The sequence below is a fragment of the Canis lupus genome, chromosome 4 (genome assembly GCF_048164855.1).
Source record: "Canis lupus baileyi chromosome 4, mCanLup2.hap1, whole genome shotgun sequence".
In the NCBI taxonomy this organism is placed as follows: Eukaryota; Metazoa; Chordata; class Mammalia; order Carnivora; family Canidae; genus Canis; species Canis lupus.
Window position 1 is genome coordinate 37,508,628 of NC_132841.1, and position 22,359 is coordinate 37,530,986.

The 22,359-nt window shown below is 41.2% G+C and overlaps 2 protein-coding genes and 1 pseudogene across 19 annotated transcripts in view; 1 reads left to right on the forward strand and 2 right to left on the reverse strand.

Annotated features, from left to right (window-relative positions):
• The window catches only part of RNF44 (ring finger protein 44), a 35,445-nt gene extending 19,837 nt beyond the window's left edge, over window positions 1-15,608 (forward strand). For all 10 annotated transcript variants that reach the window (XR_012029729.1, XR_012029732.1, XR_012029725.1 and 7 more), the window contains 4 exons: window positions 5,876-6,021; window positions 11,550-11,700; window positions 12,944-13,138; window positions 14,511-15,608. The gene's annotated coding sequence lies outside the window, so the exon portion shown is untranslated. The remainder of the gene's footprint in view (window positions 1-5,875; window positions 6,022-11,549; window positions 11,701-12,943; window positions 13,139-14,510) is intronic.
• The window catches only part of FAF2 (Fas associated factor family member 2), a 91,700-nt gene that overhangs the window by 4,462 nt on the left and 64,879 nt on the right, over window positions 1-22,359 (reverse strand). For 5 of the 9 annotated variants that reach the window (XM_072824069.1, XM_072824065.1, XM_072824066.1 and 2 more), the window contains one exon: window positions 14,401-17,654. The exons of 1 other annotated variant lie outside the window; for it this stretch is intronic. In XM_072824069.1, the coding sequence (XP_072680170.1) occupies window positions 17,472-17,654 (183 nt within the window). In that variant the 3' untranslated portion in view covers window positions 14,401-17,471. Of the gene's footprint in view, window positions 1-7,508; window positions 7,589-7,777; window positions 8,014-13,897; window positions 14,056-14,400; window positions 17,655-22,359 lie in introns of those variants that run through there. 3 more of the 9 variants (XR_012029738.1, XR_012029737.1, XR_012029739.1) reach the window with 3 other exon arrangements.
• On the reverse strand, window positions 1,496-2,027 carry LOC140632218 (mitochondrial import receptor subunit TOM7 homolog pseudogene; annotated as a pseudogene).

A 22,359-nucleotide genomic window follows, 5' to 3' on the forward strand; every position in this document is an offset into this window, starting at 1 on the left:
ATGTCAGGCTCCCTGCATGGAGCCTGCTTTCTCCCTCTGCCTGTGTCTATGCCTCTCTCTCTGGGTCTCTTATGAATGAATAAATAAATAAATAAATAAATAATCTTTTTTTTTTTTTAATTTTTGTTTATTTATGATAGTCACAGAGAGAGAGAGAGAGGCAGAGACACAGGCAGAGGGAGAAGCAGGCTCCATGCACCGGGAGCCCGATGTGGGATTCGATCCCAGGTCTCCAGGATCACGCCCTGGGCCAACGGCAGGCACTAAACCGCTGCGCCACCCAGGGATCCCCAAATAAATAAAATCTTAAAAAAAAAAATAAAAGACAATATGGCAGAGGGATCAATGGAACAGAAGAAGGATCCCAGAAACAGCCCTGCACAAGTATGGCCAGCTAATTATTGAGCATTCAACGAAGGATAGTCTCTTCAACAAATAATACTGGAATAGTTGGACATTCATACAAAAATGAACTCAAAATAGATCATAGATTTAAAGGTAAAACAAACTGGAAAACTTATAGAAGAAAACAAGTGAAAATCTTCACCAAGACCTAGAGCTAGGTGGAAAGAGCTTAGACATGGCACCAAAAGCAATCCATAAAAGAAAAATAGTGATAAATTGGACTTCATCAGAAATTATATGATTAATTTACAAGTCATATGTGTGAGAAATGACTCATGTCAGATCAATAAAGAACTCTTCAAAACTCAACAAAAGGGATGTCTGGGTGGCTCAGCAGTTGAGTGCCTGCCTTCAGCTCAGGTCATGGTCCTGGGATCGAGTCCCACGTCAGGCTCCCTGTTTGGAGCCTGCTTCTCCCTCTGCCTATGTCTCTGCCTCCCTCTCTGTCTCATGAATAAATAAATAAAATCTTAAAAAAAAAAAAGCAAAGAGGATACTGCATTTGTTCACCACCATAAGCTATTAGGGAAATGCAAATTCAACCACAGTAAGATTATTACATACCTGTAAAAATAACAAAAATAATAAATAGTGACAATATCAAGTTCTGATGAGGATGCACAGAAAGGCATTTGTTGTATATTGCTGATGGGACTATTAAATAATACAGCCACTCTGGACTATAGTCTGGCAAGTATTTTTTAAATAATTATTTTGATAGGGCAGCCCGGGTGGCTCAGCGGTTTAGCGCCGCCTTCGGCCCAGGGAGTGATCCTGGAAACCTGGGATCCAGTCCCATGTCGGGCTCCCTGTGTGGAGCCTGCTTCTCCCTCTGCCTGTCTCTGCCTCTCTCTCTCTCTCTCTCTTTCTGTGTCTCTCATGAATAAATAAATAAAAATCTTTAAAAAAATAATTATTTTGATACAATCTATCGTAAGTCAGTAGAGGTTTCACTCTGCCATAGATGCATCTCTGAAGAGCCCTGTACCATTCAACTGATGAGTGTCTAAATGATGTACTATCTTTTATCCCAGCCACCTTCCATGTCCATTAATTGCATCCCAATCAATCCAGATGACCAAATAGTTCTTTATCCCCTAAGTAAGCTTAAAATGGTTGCTTCAGGTATTCCTAGATCTGCAACCCTCTTAAATCCCAGGTAAATCATGAGAGGAATCGGCTCCAGTGGGTGGCAAATTGGCTACCCTTGAAGGACTGCTGCAGCCTCTTTGCTAGCTTCAGTCTGGCGACAGCCTGGCAGTTTCCTCTAAAACTAAACATATACTTACTAAATGACCTAGCACTCCTGGGCATTTATCCCAGAAAAATGAAAACATGTCCACACAAGAACATGTATGCAAATTTTCATAGCTGATTTATCCATAATCACCCCAAAGAGGAACAACCTACATGTCCTTCAGTGAGCAAATGGTTAAATTGTCATCCATCCAGATCATGAAATACTAAACAATAAAAGGAACAAACTTGAGGCCCCTGGCTGGCTCAGCTGCCGGAGCGTGAAACTCTTGATCTTGAGGCCATGGGTTCAAACCCCACAGTTAGTATAGAGCTCACTTAAAAAAAAAAAAAAAAAGGAACTATTGATCCATGCAACAACTTGGATGGATCTTAAAGGAATTATGCTGAGTGAAAAAAAAAACAATCACAAAGGTGATATATATATATATATATATATATATATATATATATATATATGTATATATCCATTTTTATAACATTATCAACATCGGGAGAGATGGAGAATAGATTAGTGGTTGCCGGGGTTAGGGATGGTGGAACAAGGGTATGTGTGTCTGACTATAAGGGTAGCAAGGGGTAAGGTCTTTGTGATAATGCAATGGTTCTGTGTCTTGATTATGGTGTGATTACATGAATTTATACAAAATAATGAAACTTAACAACTACAAACACAAATGGGTGGATGTAAAACTGGTGAAATCTGGATTATATCAATGTCAATTTTCTGGTTTTATATAAAATGTCATTAAGGGAAACTAAGGGTTACACCAGGCCTTTCTGTAATATTTTTACAACTTCCTATAAATCTATATTTAGTTCTAAATAAAAAGTAAAAAAAAAAAAAAAAAAAAAAAAGCCTGTGGGAAATTAGATAAAGGCTGACATTATGAATCAGATTAAAATCCTTTCATTTTCCGGGGTGCCTGGGTGGCTTAGTTGGTTAAGGCAACTGCCTTTGGCTCAGGTCATGGTCCCAGGATCCTGGGATGGAACTCCATGTCAGGCTCCCTGCTAAGCAGGGAGCCTGCTTCTCCCTCTGCCTCTGCTGCTCCCCCTGCTTGCGCTGTGTGTGTGTGTGTGTGTGTGTGTGTGTGTGTGTAATAAAATCTTTAAAAAAAATAAAATCCTATCATTTTTGTACTACACATAGAAAATCCTAAAGACTCCACCAAAAACTACTAAAAGTAATAAAAGAATTAAGTAAAGTGGCAGGATACAAAATTATACCCAGAAATTGATAGCCTTTCTATACACTAGTAATGAAATAGCAGAAAAAGAAATTAAAAAAAGAATTCTATTTACAATTGCACCAAAAAGAATAAAATGCCTAGGAATAAATTTAACCAAAGAGGTAAAAGAACTACATACTCTGAAAACTATAAAACACTAATGAAAGAACTTGAAGATGATACAAACAAATGGAAAGATACTCCATACTCATGGATTGGAGGAATTAATATTGTTAAAATTTCCATATTGCCCAAAGCAATCTAGATTCAGTGCAGTCTCTATCAAAATACCAACAGCATTTTTCAAAAAAGTAGAACAAATAATACTAAAATCTGTATGGAACCACAGAAGACCCTGAATAGCCAAAGTCATCGTTAGAAGAAAGAACAAAGCTGGTGCTATCACAATACCAGACTTGAAGACATACTACAAAGCTGTAGTAATGAAAACACTGGCACAAAAATAGACACATTGATCAATGGGACAGAATAGAGACCCCAGAAATCATCCCAAAATTATATGATCAATCTATAACAAAGGAGGCAAGAATATACAATAGGGAAAAGACAACCTCTTTAATAAATGATGCTGGGAAAACTGGACAGCTACATGTAAAAGAATGAATCTTCTTTTTTTTTTTTTTTTTAACTGTATTTATTTTTTCATCAGAGAAGGGGGTGGGCAGAGACACAGGCAGAGGGAGAAGCAGGCTCCATGCAGGGAGCCCAACATGGGACTCGATTCCGGGTCTCCAGGGTCATGCCCTGGGCTGAAGGCAGCACTAAACCACTGAACCAACCAGGCTGCCCGAAACTAGACTACTTTCTAACACCATGCACAAAAATAAACTTGAAATGGATTCAAGGGGCACCTGGGTGGCTCAGTGGTTGAATGTCTGCCTTAGGCTCAGGTCATGATCCCAGGGTCCTGGGATCGAGTCCCGTGTTGGGCTCCCCATAAGGAACCTGCTTTTCTCTCTCCCTGCATGGAGCCTGCTTCTCCCTCTGCCTGTGTCTCTGCCCCCCCTCCCCCGTGTCTGTCATGAATAAATAAAATAGATTTTATTTTATTGCCCTAAATAAATAAAATCTTTTAAAAAATCATAAAATTAAAAAGAAATGGATTCAAGACCTAAATATAAGACCTAAAACCATAAAAATCCTAGAAGAGAGCACAAGCAGTAATTTCTGACTTTGGCTGTAGCAACACTTTTCTAGATATGCCTCCTGAAGCAAGGGAAACAAAAGCAAAAGTAAACTATTGAGACTACATCAAAATAAAAAGCTTTTTGCATGGCAGAAGAAATCAAGAAAACAAAAATAAGATATTTGCAAATGATATATCTGCTAAGGGATTAATACCCAGAATATATGAAGAACTTCTGGGCAGCCTGGGTGGCTTAGTGGTTTAGCACCGCCTTTGGCCCAGGGCCTGATCCTGGAGTCCCAGGATCGAGTCCCATGTCAGGCTCCCTGCATGGAGCCTGCTTCTCCCTCTGCCTGTGTCTCTGCCAATCTTTCTCTCTGTGTCTCTCATTAATAAATAAATAAAATCTTAAAAAAATATATTAAAAGAACTTTTACAACTCATCATCAAAAAAGCCCAATCTGATTTAAAAATGGGCAGAGGACCTGAAGAGACATTTTTCCAAAGAGGTTACACAGAGAGCCAACAAGTACCTGACATATGCTCAACATCGCTAATCACCAAGGAAATGCAAATCAAAACTACAATCACTTTATATCTGTCAGAATGACTAGAATCAAAATGACAAGAAACAAGTCTTGGGAAAGATGTGGAGAAAAAGCAATTGTTGTTGGGAATGTAATGTAATGTACAGCCACTGTGGGAAACCTAGAGGGACCTAGAAGGTACTATGCTAAGTGAAATAAATCAGACTGAGAAAGACAAATACAATAGTGTTCCACTGATAAGTAGAATCTAAAAAAGAAAATTATTGGGATGCCTGGGTGGCTCAGCGGTTGAGCATCTGCCTTTGACTCAGGGTGTGATCCTGGAGTCCCTGGATCAAGTCCCACATCGGGCTCCCTGCATGGAGCCTGCTTCTCCCTCTGCCTGTATCTCTCTGCCTCTCTGTGTGTCTCTCATGAATAAATAAAATCTTTTTTTAAAAAAGGAAATTATTAAATAAAAAGCAGAATCAGACCTATAAATACAGAGAACAAACTGATGGTTGCCATAGGGGAAGTGAGTGGTGGGAAGATGAGCAAAATGGGTGAAGGGGAGAAGGAGATACAGAAATAAAAGGCACAGCACAGGGAATCTAGTCAGTGATATAGCATTGTGTGGCAACAAATGGCAGCTACACTTGTATTGAACATAGCATAATGTATAAACGTATTAAATCACTAAGTTGTACACTTAGAAACTAATACTATGTTGCATGTCAACCATACTCAAGTAAAAAATAAATTTTAGGGACGCTTGGTCACTCAGTGGTTGTGTCTGCCTTAGGCTCAGGGCGTGGTCCTAGAGTCCCAGGATCCAGTCCCACATCGGGCTCCCTGCATGGACCCTGCTTCTCCCTCTGCCTATGTCTCTGCCTCTCTCTCTGGGCCTCTCATGAATAAATAAATAAAATCTTAAAACAATTTTTTAATCCTATCATCTTGGGATGCCTGGATGGCTCAGTTGGTAGAACATGTGACTTTGGATTTCAGGGTCATGAGTTCAAGCTTCACTTTGGGCACAGAGCTTACTCGAAAAATAAATTTGTAAAATATTTATTTAGGTTATAGCCCATCTTTGGGCTATAGTCTGTTACTTGACGGTGTGGCAGTAGGTGGGAGGTTGGGGTCGTAGAAGGTCATTATGGTTACTGCTGTTCTATCAGAAGCTCTGCCTGCCAGCAACAACCATGCCTGGCCTAAGGCAGCTATTTCTTGAAGAATGAATGAATTGGCAGTAATAACAGTTGGTAACAGTTTAATAACCATAGAATTGGCAACATCTCTCCAAGGGGTGCACACCACAAGTCCTTGGACAGAAGATGGAGCTCCAGGACCAGATGTTCTCTTACCCCTTTGGCCCTGGTACCTCAAAACCCTCTGAACTCAGCCTGTATACTCATGGACAAGACTCTGAGTTCTTCTCTGGGCACAGAAGGTATAAAAGGCTACATACTCTATAAGGGCAATTTCACTGCTACAGAGTCTCCAACACCTTGTAGGGTGTTTTGCATGTTGTTTGTGCTAAATAAAGTCATTCAACAAAGCTGGCTGAGGGTTTGTGCCCAAAGCCATGCACTGTTCTAGGCAGTAGGGGAACACCAGTGAATGAGACAAAGTTCCTGCCTCTAGGAAGCTGGCATTCAGGAGAGACAGACAATATATAAGAAGAACTTTCAAGTATCACAAGGGTCTTGATAATAGAGGTGGTCTTCCAGAGGAGGCTACACTGAGATCAGGGAGACCTGAATGGTGAAAAGGAGCTAGGCAGGAGAAAAGCATTCCAGGAGGGAACAGAATGTGCAGAGGCCCAGAGGCAAGAATGAGTTTGGGCAAGAGCACAGGGTGAAGCTGGAGAGATGAAGTTGAAGGGGAAGGGAGGGGCCAGGTCCCAGAGGCCCTTATAACCCAGTGTTTCTTTTACTCTTCAGCTACCAGAGTTGAGGATTGGCTCAGAGAGGCTCCAGGCTAGCCCTAGGCCCAGGCAAGAAATGGGAGAATCAGAATAATGTGATTCCACTCCTATATTCTCCAAGCCAGAGAACCCACATTTGAAAAACCCTAACGGAGATCTCCCGTAGTCTGTTCCCCCCTCACCTCCTCCATGCTCCACAGCCACCTTACATACACTTCTTGGGATACAATAGGAAAGGGAAGTCCTTTGTCCTTTATGGGTTTCCTGGGAATGACAGCCACAGAGGAGGTCTTGGTTCCTTCTCTTTATTATGAACAGGTAAGCTAAAGTTAGACTGGTTGCAGCCCTGAAGATAAACCCCCCTTGTCATTTCACCAGAAGATGGGTGATGTCAAAGAAATGGGGTTCCATGTGTCTCTCCTTCCTCTACCCTGCCTTCTCTGGCTTCCCTTTGGGAAGGGATGGAGGCTGTAGAACTGTTATCCCAATCTTGTCTCACTCTTGTCAGCCCCTGCCTCTCCCTTCTTCCTTTAAGCCACCTCCAGATTCTCACGGTTTCCCCAACATGCCCTATTTTTACCCCTGTGCTATGCGTGCTGTTCGCCCTGCTTGGAAGATCATTCACATTTTGTGAGCACCCATCATGCTGCTGAGTTATCCCTCACAGGACCCTTTGGTTTTCTTTACTGTAAAAATGTTACTACTTCCCTCATAATTCCTGCTAAGGAAGTGGAGGCTCAGAGATAGGAGAGGACTTGCCAAAGATCCCAGAGTCAATACACGGCAGAGTTGGGATCAAGCCCAGGTCCATCTACCCTCTCTGTAGCCTTTGCCCTTGAACCACACTATGTTGCCTCAAATGTTTTAACATCTCCTGGTAATCATGCTTCTTTTCCAAAGTCCAGTTTGAATGTCCCCTCCTCAAGTGCACTTCTCAAACCACAGGGGGCCACACTTCTACTGTGCTTCCTTAGCACACCATGCAGATGGCTTTCCCCCACGCATCTCACCTGTTATGATCAATCCAGCTGGCTGCCCATTCTCTGCTTTACTAGACCAAAGGCCATCACAGTCACCATGTTCCCAGATCCTAGCAAAATGGCAAGGACACAGTAGGCATCAGTGAGGGTTTTCTCAACAGGTGATTGAATAAGTGAACAAATGAGCTGCTGGGAGGGAAAGCATGTGGGAAGTTGACCCCAGTCTCAAGGCCCAGGTGAGTTTGCACAGGCCCTTTCTCTTTCTTTCCAGTGTCCCAGCATAGTGAATTAACTGTTACCTGTCCCATTCCCAGTGATCTTTCTGTACAATGAGAATTCCTTAAACCATCCCCTGCCCGGCCTCCATAGTCTGATACGCTGGGGCAAATCCATTGGCCTCTGCTGTTATTTCAGCCTCAGATCAAATTTCTTGACAGAGAAGTGGGCACTGGGAAAGCCCTCTGAACAACAGAGGGCTCACTGCCACTCAGTGCTCAACACAATGGTAGGTTGCTCAGCCAGAAATTAGTCACATCTGTTGAACATGAATGACTTTATATTAGCAAATGTACAAACATTTTATGTGATTTTAACCAAAGTATATCGAGGGGAAAAAAGCTCGAGGCAAATATGCTAAAATACTAATAATTTGGGGTAGTAGGAATATAAATAAGGGTTATTTTCTTCTTTATACTTTTCCTGCAACTTTTTAAAAAGAAAAGGCCCTGCCATATATGGGGTGCAACTAAACACAGATAGCCCTATCTATTGACCAATTACGTTCCTCCTTCCCAAAGGTAGAAGTCCTGACATCCCAAGGGTGTCCTCTACCTCTGACAACACCCTCCCACTGACCTACCCTTTCTGAGACCTAGACCTCTTCCTTTCTGAGATTTGGCTTTCCATTCTGGGACCTACCCCATGGTCTTTCAACACTTAAATTACCTACAGTGGGTTTCCTATTTGTTACTTGAAACTAAAGATCTTTAATATAGACACCAAAAGGTAAGAGCTATCTGAGAAGATCCACGTGTGTGCAGTTACTGTGTTTCTAAATTGGTATACCATGCAATTATGATTTATATCTACTGTCCTTGCCAGTACCTGTGTTATAAGCCAGTCTTACAAATAGGATTCCATGTTAAAAAAAAAAAACAAAAAAAAACAAATAGGATTCCAGAAAACCAGAATCACGTGGTCTAGGCATTGCTTTCCTGGCAATCAGAGAGGAGTTTGAGAAACTGATTGCATATCTTTTAAATCATTTCTCTTGTCAATTGTGTTAGTCTATAGGCAGGAAGTGCATGGTGTGTTTAGGGAACAATCAAGAGATCTGTATGGTTAGTTAGTGTGACTATGTGGAAGAACAACAACAACAACAACAACAAAAAGCTATAAAGTTCAGAAAGGGCTCTGTTGAAGTCCCCAACTTCCAAGCTGAGAGCTGGACTTTCTCCTGGGGTGAAGGGGGTGCTGAGAGCTTCTGAATACCCACATGTGATCTCTGTTTTCATAAAGAAAATTGGCAGCAGGAAGAAAATAGACTGGTGACAGTGCCTGGCTTTTCAGGTCTACTCTCACCATGTATTCTGGTTTCAATCTTACCTGGGCTTTCAGTTTTTCCAGAAAGCCACTTAGGTCTTTCTATACTCTGGTCTGCTCTTTTTTTTTTTTTAAGATTTTATTTATTTATTCATGATAGACATAGAGAGAGGCAGAAACACAGGCAGAGAGAAACAGGCTCCGTGGCTGGAGCCCGACGTGGGACTCGATCCTGGGACTCCAGGATCGTGCCCTGGGCCAAAGGCAGGCGCTAAACCGCTGAGCCACCCAGGGATCCCCTGGCCTGCTCTCTTAAATGGCTAATTCAAATCTATGTCAGTCTTAGACCTCTGACCCCATCATCCCCAACCTGACAGAACATACCATCACATGCGGACACTCAACTTCTGCCTTCAAATTTACAAGTACACCGACTTCTGCTCCCTCCTTCCTCCTGAGGCCAACCCCTTCCACCACCCTAGGTATATCTTTCTCTATGTATCTTCAACCTTTTTCTCTCATAGCTTTTAACATTTACACATAATGGAGTCCCTCCCAACTTAAAACAAATAACCTTTCCTCATTCATACCTTTCTGGATTGTTCTATTTTCTCCAATACCTTCCACTGAAAAATTTTCTGAGAGCTGCCTACATTCAATCTTTCCACTTTATCTCCCACTCATTACTTCAGCCTTCTGATACTGTCTGTACTCCACTAAAATAGCACCAGTGACCATTCCTAAATGCAGCTGTCAGAAACCTGGAAATCCTCAATTTCTCAGTCCATCACCCTCCAAGTCTTATCAGCCTCCAGGTCCTCCCTGATCATTGTGCCTTCTAAATAGTTCTCATTTCCATCATTAATGCCCCACCATCCCCAAACCATTCCTCATCCAAGATTCTATCTTATCACTTCTTACCCCTGCCCCCTTCCCATTCAGTCTCCCTGCAGTGACAGAATTAGCTGTCTAAAACCCAAATCTAATGTATCACCCTTGCTTAAAGCCCCTCAATGGCCCTCGGAATAAAATTCACATAATCTGACCCCCAATCTGTGGGCCAGAAACAAGGGGACACTTAGCTCTGTACATTTACAAAGATCTTGTAATAGACCAATGAACACGGTAATTAGATGACAGTTCACCATAAGAGATGGTTAGTGGATGGAAGTTCAATCAACAGGAGGTTAAGAAAGAAGTGGAGGCTGGTGCAAGCCATCTTGGCAGGAAAGCAGATAGAATGGTAACTTGTGGGTAAGGTTAAGGTTAAAGGTTTTGCTTGACTTTTTAAGATTCAAGCGATTAAAACGTGAAGAGAATCAAGCAATTGAAAAGGGGATAGTTGTTAGGAAAGGTTCTGGCAATGACACAAATGGGAGACTGAGCACACACTGCTAGAAGGAATATAAATTGTAGTCACTTTTCTGGAATATAATTTGAAAATCACATAATCATTTAAAAAAGTAAAATTTCCATCCTTTTGTGACTCAGTAACTTTACTTCTAGAAGGGATTTCTTTTCCCCCTGAGAAAACAAGCATGGATGTGTACTTTTAGCACTACAGGGATGTTTGTCAATTTGTACTTTGAAGGAAAAAAAAATGGAATAACCTAAAATGTCAAAAGAGGATTTTGGTCAGTTTATGGTACATCCATTCAGTGAAATGCTGGGTAGTCATTTAAACAAATATAGAATATGTAAAACTGAGACAATACAACATTTACAATGCCATCCTATTTTTGTAGAAAACAAAGTTTTTATGTGCAAAGTCTAGGAAGGACATACAATGGAATATTAACAAGAGATACCTCTGGACAATGTATTTTTAGTTTTTTTTTATTCTTTGCACTTCCTAAAGTTTCCTATCATGAATAGGAATACCTGAATAAAGAAAACAATCTATGGCTGGCTGGCTTAGTCAAAGGAGCAGGTGACTCTTGATCTCGGGGTTGTTTGAGCCCTATGTGGGGTATATAGGTTAATTAAAAACAAAAGAAAACAAAAACAGGAGTGCCTGGGTGCCTCAGTGGGTTAAGCATCTGATTCTTCATTTCAGCTCAGGTCATGATCTCAAGATTAGCTGGGCATGGAGGCCAGCTTATAATTTTTTTCTCTCCCTTTCGATCTTCCCTTCCTTCCTCTCACCACCCCAACTCATGCACTCTCTCTAAAAAACAAAAACAATTTATAAAATCACACTCTCTCTCTCTCACACACACACACACACACACACACACTCTCTCTCTCTCACACACACACACACACACAGTGAGTCCATTCATACGAAGTTTAAGAACAAGCAAAACTTCTACGGTAAAAGCAGCCAGAATACTGGTTTTCTCTGAGGAGCTTTAGTCTGGGAAGACATACAAGGTAACTTTCTGGGATAATTAAACATACTGAGCATCTGGTCTTTGGTGTAAGTATACATAAGGTTAAGCGTTACAAAACTCTAAGATTCGAGCATTTTACCGTGTGTCAATTATATCTCCTTTATTTATTTATTTATTTTTATATCTCCTTTAAAAGAAAAGACACCCACAAGACAGAAGGGAAAGAAGAAGCAGGTAACGTCACTGAACAATTTTGAAGTGAAAAAGGAAGAGGATGAAGTTCTGTGACAAGATCTCAAATTCCTCAGGAAGTAGGCTGTAATGTGTTGAGAGTGAGGAGGATGCAGGTGGGCTTGGATTTGAGAAAGGGGACACAACAGAGCAGTGCCTATGTAGAAATGCACAGGGGCTCCCTAGAACTGGGTCACAAAAGTGGGCACTGACATCTGGGCTCCTTAGTTTGCTGCAATATATGCCAGGATTCTGCAACATAAAGAACAAGAGAGAAATCAAATGGTTCACTTTAACTCTGGGAATTGTGACAGCTCTGGGTTGTAGTGGAGAGGAGCATGAAACCAACAGAATTTTAGTAAAGAGAACTGGGAGGAGTAGTGAGGACAGAAAGGCCTTGAGGGGAGTGTGGAACTGGAGCACTAAAGGCTGTGGTCAGCAAGGGTTTGGTTCTAAGGTCTGGAGGGTGAAGCAGTTCATAGTGAAGGCTATACTCAAAGCACGGCACTGCTGGGAGGGAGAGGAGCAAAGAAAGCAAATATTCACTAAGCATCCATCTACCCACCACCAGGCACTTCAGAGAGAGCAGCCCACTGAAAGAGCACCTGAACTTTGCAAGGATGCACTGCCATTATGTTTATAGATGAGGAAACACCCTAGATCACTCACCAAGGGGCAGTTTCAAATTCAGATTTGACTCAAGGCCTCTTTCCACTACATTCAGCAGCTACACAAGTCAAATCAGGAGCACCAGAACCAGAATTTTAAGAAATCCACATATGTAGACGTTGAGAGTTACCTAGGTAGCTGGTGGAGGGGAAAGTATCAATTGCCTACATCTGGGGAAATACTGTCTGGTAGCAACTAGAAGAGGATAAAGTACTCCAAGGAGATGGCATATGCTTCAGGGGCATTGTCTTAGAAGACAGGGCATCAGAGTGGCAAAAGAGAAACACAGATGCATTCCCTGGTTCCAAGACTCAAGGGAAAATGAAGTTACCTGCTTAAGGGTTTCCTGAAGTGGTATCTTCAAGAGAATATCAGGTTTCAGTTTACCAGGGTTAGAAATCTGGGAGTTTGAGGCATCATTCTGAGAGTTACCAAGAAGGGCAGACAGAAGAGGAAAGGGGTAAAGCCTCCAGAGGCAGGAGAGTCTCAGCATTCTGTTGGCTGAGCTCATAGTCATGAGGGAGAGATTTGAGGGGCTGGTGGCTCCATCAGGGGAAAAGTATATGGAGTACACCACCAGAGGCATGGCAAAAAAAAAAAAAAAAAAAAAAGGTCAGGCATTATCTGCCTCATTGAGAAAAGCCTCAACTTAATCCCTCCCCTTTCTCTCCTTCCTTTATCTGTATCTAGGATGAACTATTAGCAGGGGGCAAGCTACAGACTGTTGAAAACAGTAATAGGAGCTATAACTTACTGAACATCTATTGCATGCTAAATAACTGCAGCAGCAATTCACTTCATCTGGACTGCAAGGCTACAACCCATTTTACAGATGATGAAAGTGAAGCCTACAGAGTTGAAGTCACAGCCAGGATTTGAAACCAGGTTTGTCTGGCATCAGAGTTTGAATCATCCTTTACTCTGTTAATTGATGGCAAAAAATTTATACATAACCCTCACAATCAATTGTGAAGTGGTCATTTTTAAAAATGGATTCTGACCTACGGTGAACAAACTCTTCTTGCAGACTTATTAGACTGAGCAAAAGACATTCTAGTTTACACATATGATCTACATTTAAAAAAAACAAAACAAAAATGGAAGCCCACATCTTCAGATAAGCAACAGGGTAGACTCTGATGGTGACAGGAATTCGTAGCTCACAGAAATGAGTTCTTTGCATAAGGTCAGACAGTGGGGAAGAGAAAGGCAAAGAACTAAGACATTTCCTCTTATTTTTTTTTAAATAGTTTTTTTTTTTTTTAAGATTTTATTTATTCATGAGAGACATACAGAGAGAAAGGCAGAGACACAGGCAGAAGGAGAAGCGGGCTCCATGCAAGGAGCCCGACGTGGAACTCGATCCCAGGTCTCCAGGATCACACCCTGGGCTGCAGGTGGTGCTAAACCGCTGCACCACCGGGGCTGCCCACATTTCCTCTTAGAAACAAAAAACAAGGACGCCTGGGTGGCTCAGCGGCTTGGCACCTGCCTTTGGCCCAGGGCATGATCCTGGAGTCCCGGGATTGAGTCCCATGTCGGACTCCCTGCATGGAGCCTGCTTCTCTCTCTGCCTGTGTCACTGCCGCTGTCTCTCATGAATAAATATTTAAAAAACCAAAAACAATAAACAAGTAAAAATACCTTAGGAGGGGAGCTCCAATAGTCCAGACTTCATTAGATCAAAGGTGATTCTTCTTTAGGTACTCATTCACAAGGACATAGGTCTGTTCTAGCAGGAGTCATGGCATCCCTTATCAAACGGACAGTTACAACTCCAAGAAAATATTCCTTCAAACACACTACCAAGGAGAAAGGAAACAATGACACTTGTTTTGGGCTCTTCATATACATTTGATTTAACCTATAAACCAATCCTGAGACAGATGGTGTACACTTTACAGTTGGAGAAACTAAAGAACTTGCCTGAGGACAGATAAGCCCAAACTTGAACCTGGGTCTGTCTGCTATGTTGCCTCTTTTCACTGAAATACACAATTTTAACTCCTTGCTCATCTTTGATTCTTCCTTGCTTCTCAGCGATGCAATACCCTGTTCCTATCCTCATGTATCCCAAACTTTCCTTCACACACAGGAAAATACCTACCACATCTCTCCTCAACAGAAAGACCCACAACTTCTTAGGAGACTTTTGTTATAAAACATTTAATGTTAACCTACAATACAATGTAAACTTTTATGAAAAAAATTTTAAGTACACTAGATTTCTTCAGTAAATTATCATGTAACTATTCAGGCGCAGTACAAGTTGGGACACTGCATCCTTTGTGGATGGATTTCCTGTTGCTGCGTTCCTCACAAGTCCTAAAAAAAAACCAGTTGCAAAGTGGAGCTCCTTGTTCAAGCACCAGGTAATACTCCCGATTTTGCATTCTGGGGGTTATCACTCTTTCCCACAGTCATTTTCTGAAACTCTTTCCTTGGCCTTGGCACCATTAGCAATTTTCATAATGACTGCTCAGTTGAAGATTCTAGGTTCCTTATTTTATTATTTTTTAAGAGATATTCTCATTTTTTATCCAAACATCATAGTGGAGGCAAACAAGCACAAAAAAGTATTTGCTGCAGGAAATTCTGCAGAAGTGGAAGAAAAGACCAGAAATGCCCCCACTAACTGCAGAAATTCAACGGACTCCAACTGGGTGTCTTTGTTTGGTCATTTCCCATGTTATTCAGTTGAATCTACAACATCAGTTTTGGGACTGCAGAACACAACTTGAAACAAGTGTTTTTGTTAGGTTGATGGCTTGCTGTTTGATAAACAGCTGAAGTAACCCAGAGGTGATGTGGAAATGAGTGAATCCTTGCAGATCAGCTTCTCAGTATTTTCTCCCTTGCAGGTCCCATTGAGTTCCGAGGTCCTTGGGAGTAACAGATTGTACTGGCTTTAAGTGACAAAATGTTCATCCTTCATGGAGGAGGAAGGGAGATGACACCTATGCAGCAGCCCTACGGTAAGGAGACAGGAATGGAGTCTGAACAAAGCACGCTTGTTTCAACATAGACTAGGAAGGAACATGTGCTTCAGATAAAACTTCCTGAAACCTAAAGTAAATAGGTAAGCCATCCCAAGAACTCTACCGACATACACTTTTTCTTAATAGTCTGGCATCTGACCTCCTTCACTGAACAAGTATCGAAAGGCCAAGAGACATAAAGTGCATGTTGTAGAATAAGATGCAGACTGAATTAAGGAAAAAGTTTTACAACTTCCCAAAGAGGTGTGGGCAAAACACCCAAAACAATACCCAACCTAGAGAAGGCCCTTAATATCCTGCCCTTCTGTGTACTGCTAGGGAAACAGCTATGAGTTTGACAGGGAGGGAGACTCAGAGTTATGTGGAAAAATTCCTCTTTGCATGGTTGTAAGCAGGAAGCAGACTTCACATAAGGCTGAATAGAGAATATGCTTTATCCTGGTATTCATTCCAGATACCTTTCATGCCAACAGTGACTTCCCACTCATCTGGCCTTGAGGCAGCAGTAAACAAAATGGAATAATAGGCAGCCAGGAGCAGAACTAAATTAAATTTTCCTAGAGATGGTGTTTTAGACATCTGTGCCAAGACCACTGGGTAATTCCCAGGCTCCCTAGGTGGTGCCTTGTGAGGTTCCTTATCCCATCCCTTACCCATGTTTACCCCAACCACTGTGGGATGCAGAGGAGAAGTCACATACATCAGTGCTACCTAAAAGAGTTGCCCTTAGATTTTTAGGTAAGCAAGAGAGAAAGCCTTTGGAGACTGCAAATCTACCAAGTTATGTTTTATCTTGATATGGGCCCTGGCCTCAAAGCATGCTAGGCTCTAGTTACTTCAGTAGGTTGCTGTGTTACAAGTCTGCACCAGTCTAGCTATAGAACACTTTGGAATATTTGCCAGCTCACGCTGACATCTGTTAATAATACATGGCATGACCCATGTACCCATTACCATAAACTCAACCAAAGAAGAGACATCCATCCTGAAGTTTAAAAACCCCTATTACCTCAACACAGCAACAGAGGGAGAGGATTAAAAACTGCTTCCAGCAGGTGGCTATATCAGAAACTAACTGTACCTTCCAACAGTTTACACACACCTGGAGTTCTGTCTTGGCTCCCTTCAAGGTTTCTAGTTCTATCCTTGAACCAACACCACCACCACCCTCCCACTGAGACAGGCAGGGCACCATCATGGGGTTCTGCTGGTTCTACCATTGACCCTGCTAGTCCTTTGGGAAGGCACCAAGATTGGCAACTCAGGAACACTCAGGGATGGGCAGGAAGAGCACGTACACATCAGAAGAGGAATGAAGAGCTGCTATCCTTTGGTTCAAATTGCATAATAACCATCTAGTACAGATTCCAAGGGACAACTACAGTTATGTGTATAATGAGTATACACAGAGTTCACACTGCATATATGGGGATATCTGTACAGAGACTTTGTGGGGCAATGAACCCAGATTTCCTCCCAATACTCCAAGCGAGGCACAATAGATGCTAAGAAAGGACAGCAAGAGTTGGACCAAAAAGAACAACCTCTCTAGGAATGTGAGAGGGACAATGGCAAAAATAAGCACAAACCAGCCCAGGTCACCTTTATTACACTCTTATGGGCTAAGGAGCCCAGGGCATGAACTCATGGGCTTAAGAATTGGCTTTTTATCAAATAAAAGTTAAGAACACCTATGTCAGCCTCATTCCTTTGGTCATTACAAAGCAACAAAAAATGTTTAGAAGTTATTCATAAATTGTGGGAAGTTCAAGGAACATCTCTGTTCTGTGCCTTCTCTTCCCTCTTCTCTGGTGGTGGGAGAAGCAAGTCCTCAGGAGATGCTGCAGTAGTAGCTGGTCGATGTTTTTTCCACTTTTATTTTCCATAAAAGCAAGAATGAATGAGAACTAGTGGGAATTTCCCCTTCCCCAGTTGGGACAATAACTGGATTGAAGAGTCTCCTTTCGTTGGAAGGTGCGTGGTGCAGAGGCAGTAGGGAAGGGTGGGCTTGCCAGTGGGAACGTTCACTGCTGACCTTCATGCACACACACAGGTGGTGACTCTTTTAGGCAGCATGGTTTCTGATCCTTCCTTAGGATGCAGCAGTCTTTTAAAAAAAATATTGTATTATAATAATAATAATATGAATTTCTCTCTCTTGTTTTGTTTTTCCGTTTCTTTTAGGGATTAGGGTAGGAGGGGAGAGGGAAAAAATAATGTCATTCATCTGTCAGGTCCTGAACAAAGAGAACTTCTGTGTGGCTGAGTCCGGCCTCCTGAAGTGTGGGGGGGTTGGGCCACTCCTCTGAAGGGATGCAAGGCAGCACCCGCCGGGGAAAGTTGGCTTCAATCTGAAACTTTTCAGGGCTTTCTTTCAAGGAGAATAAGAAGTCGTGGATTACCTGCAGATCATATAGGAAAAGGGAGGTGAGAGAAAGACAAAGGAGCACTCAACACAACTATGAAATCAGGTATCTCCACCAGCTCTCTCCAGGATGACTCTGAGATATGAAATTATTGCATGACACTGGAATTCTACTGTGAGGTCCTTCCCTTTCAGAGGAAATACGTAGGGCAGCTCTTTTAAGTGATTACACAGCCCAATGCTAGTCCTACTTCTGGAATGATTCATCTGTTTGGTCTTTTTTTCTTGACAACTTGCCTGATATAAAGCTAAATTTTTTTTACTTAGAAATAATTAGAGAGTTACTGAACAGTGGAGAGTATAGAACACAGAATTTTCTTTATTTTTTATTTATTTTTTATTTTTCAGAATTTTCTTTAAACCAGTTAAGAATGAGCTGCCAACCCGATGTCCCATCACCCCCAAAATACTTGTGTAGGTTTTCTAAACAGGACAATCTCCTACATAACCATAATACAGCTCTCAAAAAAAAGGAAATTTAACTGGCACATTATTGCTATGACAGAGCAATATATATTAAACTATTATTAAAGTTTTCAGGTTTTGCTAGCTGCCTTTTACAGCACAAGCAACCAGTTAGGATTATGTGTTCCATTTCACTGTCACATCTTCTAAGTCTCCTCCTTCAGTCTAGAATAAATCCTTAGCCTTTCCTTTATTATTCATGACCTTGACACCTCTAAAGATTATTGGTCAGTTATTTTTGCAGAATGTCTTTCATTTCCCTAATGTGTACTCACAATTAGGTTCCAGATAGGTTCTTTCGCAGGAATGTTCTAGAACGATACTGCATTCTACTAAGAGTATGCTATCCAGCTGGAGCACAATTCTGATTTGCCCCAGTACCTATGATGTGCATTTTGATCTCTTCATTAAGGTGGTGACTGCTAGGCCTCTCCAGTCGCAGCCATTCCTTTCTCCTTGTAATTATTATTTTAAAAAATTTTATTTATTTATTCATGAAAGACAGAGAGGCAGAGACATAGGCAGAGAGAAGCAGGCTCCTCGAGGGAGCCTGATGCAGGACTTGATTGCAGGACCCCGGGAGCATGACCTGAGCAAAAGGCAGACGCTCAACCACTGAGTCACCTAGGTGTCCCTCTACTTTTATAATTAAAGAGATCTTGTGGGGAGGTACTTTGAGACTACAGAGATTTCTGTTCCTCAAACTTTCAACTTATTTATTTATATTAACATAGATTCACGATTTCCTATTTTATTCAGAAGGTTATAATGTTATAGTATTTATTTTAATGTTCAAATGTTTCAGATGGAGTCAGAAGAGCCCATCCAAGGTGACAAGTCTCCATCATTTTTTGAATAATTCCTTGCTTTCTAGCACAAGGTATTTTAGGCTGATCTTGTGTTTTCTTGCCCCAGCTCTGGAATAAGCCATTTCTCCAAGGAACCATGGTTCTTCTTAATGGACAGTGGTACATATATATATTGGGGGAGAGGGGGCAGGTATTTAAAAGCCACAATCGGGATCCCTGGGTGGCGCAGCGGTTTGGCGCCTGCCTTTGGCCCAGGGCGCGATCCTGGAGACCCGGGATCGAATCCCACGTCAGGCTCCCAGTGCATGGAGCCTGCTTCTCCCTCTGCCTGTGTCTCTGCCTCTCTCTCTCTCTCTGTGACTATCATAAATAAATAAAAATTGAAAAAAAAAAAATTAAAAAATAAAAAAATAAAAAAATAAAAGCCACAATCCAGGTGCTATGTACATTCATTGCTACTGGGGGGTTGCTGCTCCCAATCACTCTCTGTGGAAAAAACTAGAGACTATGTGTATACACATACACACATCAATGTCTATATTTCTCGTATATAACGCAAAAAACCATGAGTTTGTTTCCCCCTTAATCCAGTCCTGGCTTTAACACCCCACACCCCACCATGGGCTGCGCTCATGCTCGGACTGTGTGGACACTGTCCTAAATTTGGTCAATGATCTAACATCCTTCATGGGCACTTGTCCTCTGTGAGACTGCCCTCCTCACCCTACTCAGGCTGATAAAGGTAAATTCTTAATAATAAGTTAAGGTGACATCAAGAAAACTCATATTGCTAAAACTTAAAATGTGAGGTACCTATGGAATGGGCCACCTTTATTGCTCCCTGTTTCTTGATGCCATGTATTAAGAACGGGCACACTGGATCTACTCTATGGGCCTCTTTATCTAGCATGCTACTTCTACCAGAGAGTCTGAAGGATATGTTATGAAGGGCATAGCATGCTAACCTCCTTCAGGTCAATCCCACAACACTCAAATTACCCTTACTATTTTGAGGGAACCTATTTTCTTTTTGTTGTACCTCACATAAATTTAGTCCCCTTTGTGCGAAGCAGTCCTTTATTGGTCTTAAACTTACCTCTTTAGAGCTTTTAAGAGGCAACATATCACTCCAAAACTTAAGGAGTAAATCCATGCTCCTCTTCTCTAAATCCATTCATGATTTTATAAACTCACATATTTTGATTTTATAAATTAACATATTTTAATCTATCAACCTCATTTAGAGTCTCTGTCTCTCTGTGCAATTTCCATTAACATTTACCTTTTCTTTCTTTCTTTTTTTTTTTTTTTACCTTCTTTTCTTATATTAAGATGCATCAATAGACTTGAACGAAGTTTACTGGTATGAGCCCAACAGGGGCTTTATATAGTGTGAAACAATATTTTGTTTCCATTTCAATCTTGCTTGATAATAGTCAGCCCTGTTATAAAATTGGCATTTTCTGTTGACCACTGACAATGGACATCACCTCCAGAGGTTGCTTTTGGTTTCTAATGGATAGAAAAATGAGTCCTGGGCTAAGTATAATTTGGATTCTCTCTAATATGCATTCATTTTAACAGAAAGTCAGCTTGCTACTTTTCTCCCCACTCATGAGATCTAGAGATTTTTCCAGTTTTTCCTTTTTTATCTTAGCATTTTACTACTATCAAGAACTGAGCTTCCTGCAAATTGAGTATTTCACTGTACATGACACAAAGTCTGCAAGAACATAAAAGAACTGTAAATCTTTACTCAGTTATATTATAAATCCCACGAATGTTAAATTAAAAGCCTATACCATCACTAAAGACTTCTCCTTTACACTTATTTCCCATCTCTGAGCCTTGTCCCCACTTATGATCAACTATTTCTCTCAGTCTGAGATTTGTTTTTCAAAGCTGAGAACCTATTTAAGTGTCTTGAAGGACTGGGGGGCCCAGATGGCTCAGTTGGTTAAGCAGCTGCCTTTGGCTCAGGTCATGATCTGAGGGTCCTGGGATCAAGCCCCACATAGGGCTCCCTGCTCAGTGGGGAGTCTGCTTCTTCCTCTCTCTCTGTCCCTCCCCCCATAGTTGTGGATGCTCTTTCTTTCAAATGAGTAAATAAAATCTAAAAAAATAAACTGAAATAAAATAAGAGTCTTTAAGGATTAGTTAATAAATGGGTTGGTTCCCTTTAGGCCAGAAGCCTATACTGTTTCACAATTCTAGTAGATTTTCTTCTGAAACTCTTAAGAGAATTCATTTTTGTTAGGTTTTTCACACACACAATTAGAATTTGGGGAGTAGAAGCTCCTTAAGAGTCAGTTATACGGTATCCCTGGGTGGCTCAGTGGTTGAGCATCTGCCTTTGGCCCGGGACGTTGGGCCTGGAGTCCCAGGATCGAGTCCCACATTGGGCACCCTGCATGGAGCCTGCTTCTCCCTCTGCCCGTGTCTCTGCCTCTCTCTCTGTGTGTCTCTCATGAATAAATAAAATCTTAAAAAAAAAAAAAAGTCAGTTATACTATGATGTGAAACTGTTAATGAACATGGTTGCAAGCTAAAATCCAAATGCAAACCGTTAGGAAACACACCAGGGAAAGGAACAAACATTTAATAACCACCTACATGGTATGTATTGTGTGAGGCTCATTCATATCATCCCAATTTAAAAATCCAAAGCTAGGGATATGAACACCTTCCCTCAAAAGAAATAAATGCATAAATGAGATAAATAAAATGAGAATGCTACTCATTTTTCTCTCATCAGGGTACCTCCCAACTTTTTACTTTGTGTTAGCTCTGAGTCTCACATTCCCCACTGGCCATAAGCTCCAGGAGTCTCACTCATCTGCAAAACCCCTGGAGTGCCTAGAACAGTGCCTGAGATACCTTCAATTTAAAGTTATCAAAGGGTAGATTATATTTCCATTTAACTGGTGAGGTATCTGAGGCCCTGTAAAAAATTCTGCAACTTGTCCGATGCTCTTTATTTAAATAGGAGAAGTAAAAACGTGCTAGCCAGCCTCCCTTAACTGCAGTGCATCCTTATTTCTATTATGCAGTTTACTCTTGATTATCTCGAGTGATCAGGGAAATGGCAGAATCTACTATATAGTTGGTAAATTTGGAAAGACAACATACCAACTATCAATATAAATAGACACTTCCTTTTGGTTATAAACAACAAAACAACAGTAACCATTTAAGTGCTCACTATGAGCCAGGCACAATGTTGAGCCCTTTACATACAAATTTAATAATAAAAATAATCTCATTAGAGTACCTATTATCATACCCATTTGACAGATGAAGAAACACAGTCAATGAAGTATACTGACCAAGAAAACACACCTACTGATCTTAGAAGAATGAAAATTTGATAATTTTTCAGATGATTTTATTTATTTGAGAGAGCGTGTG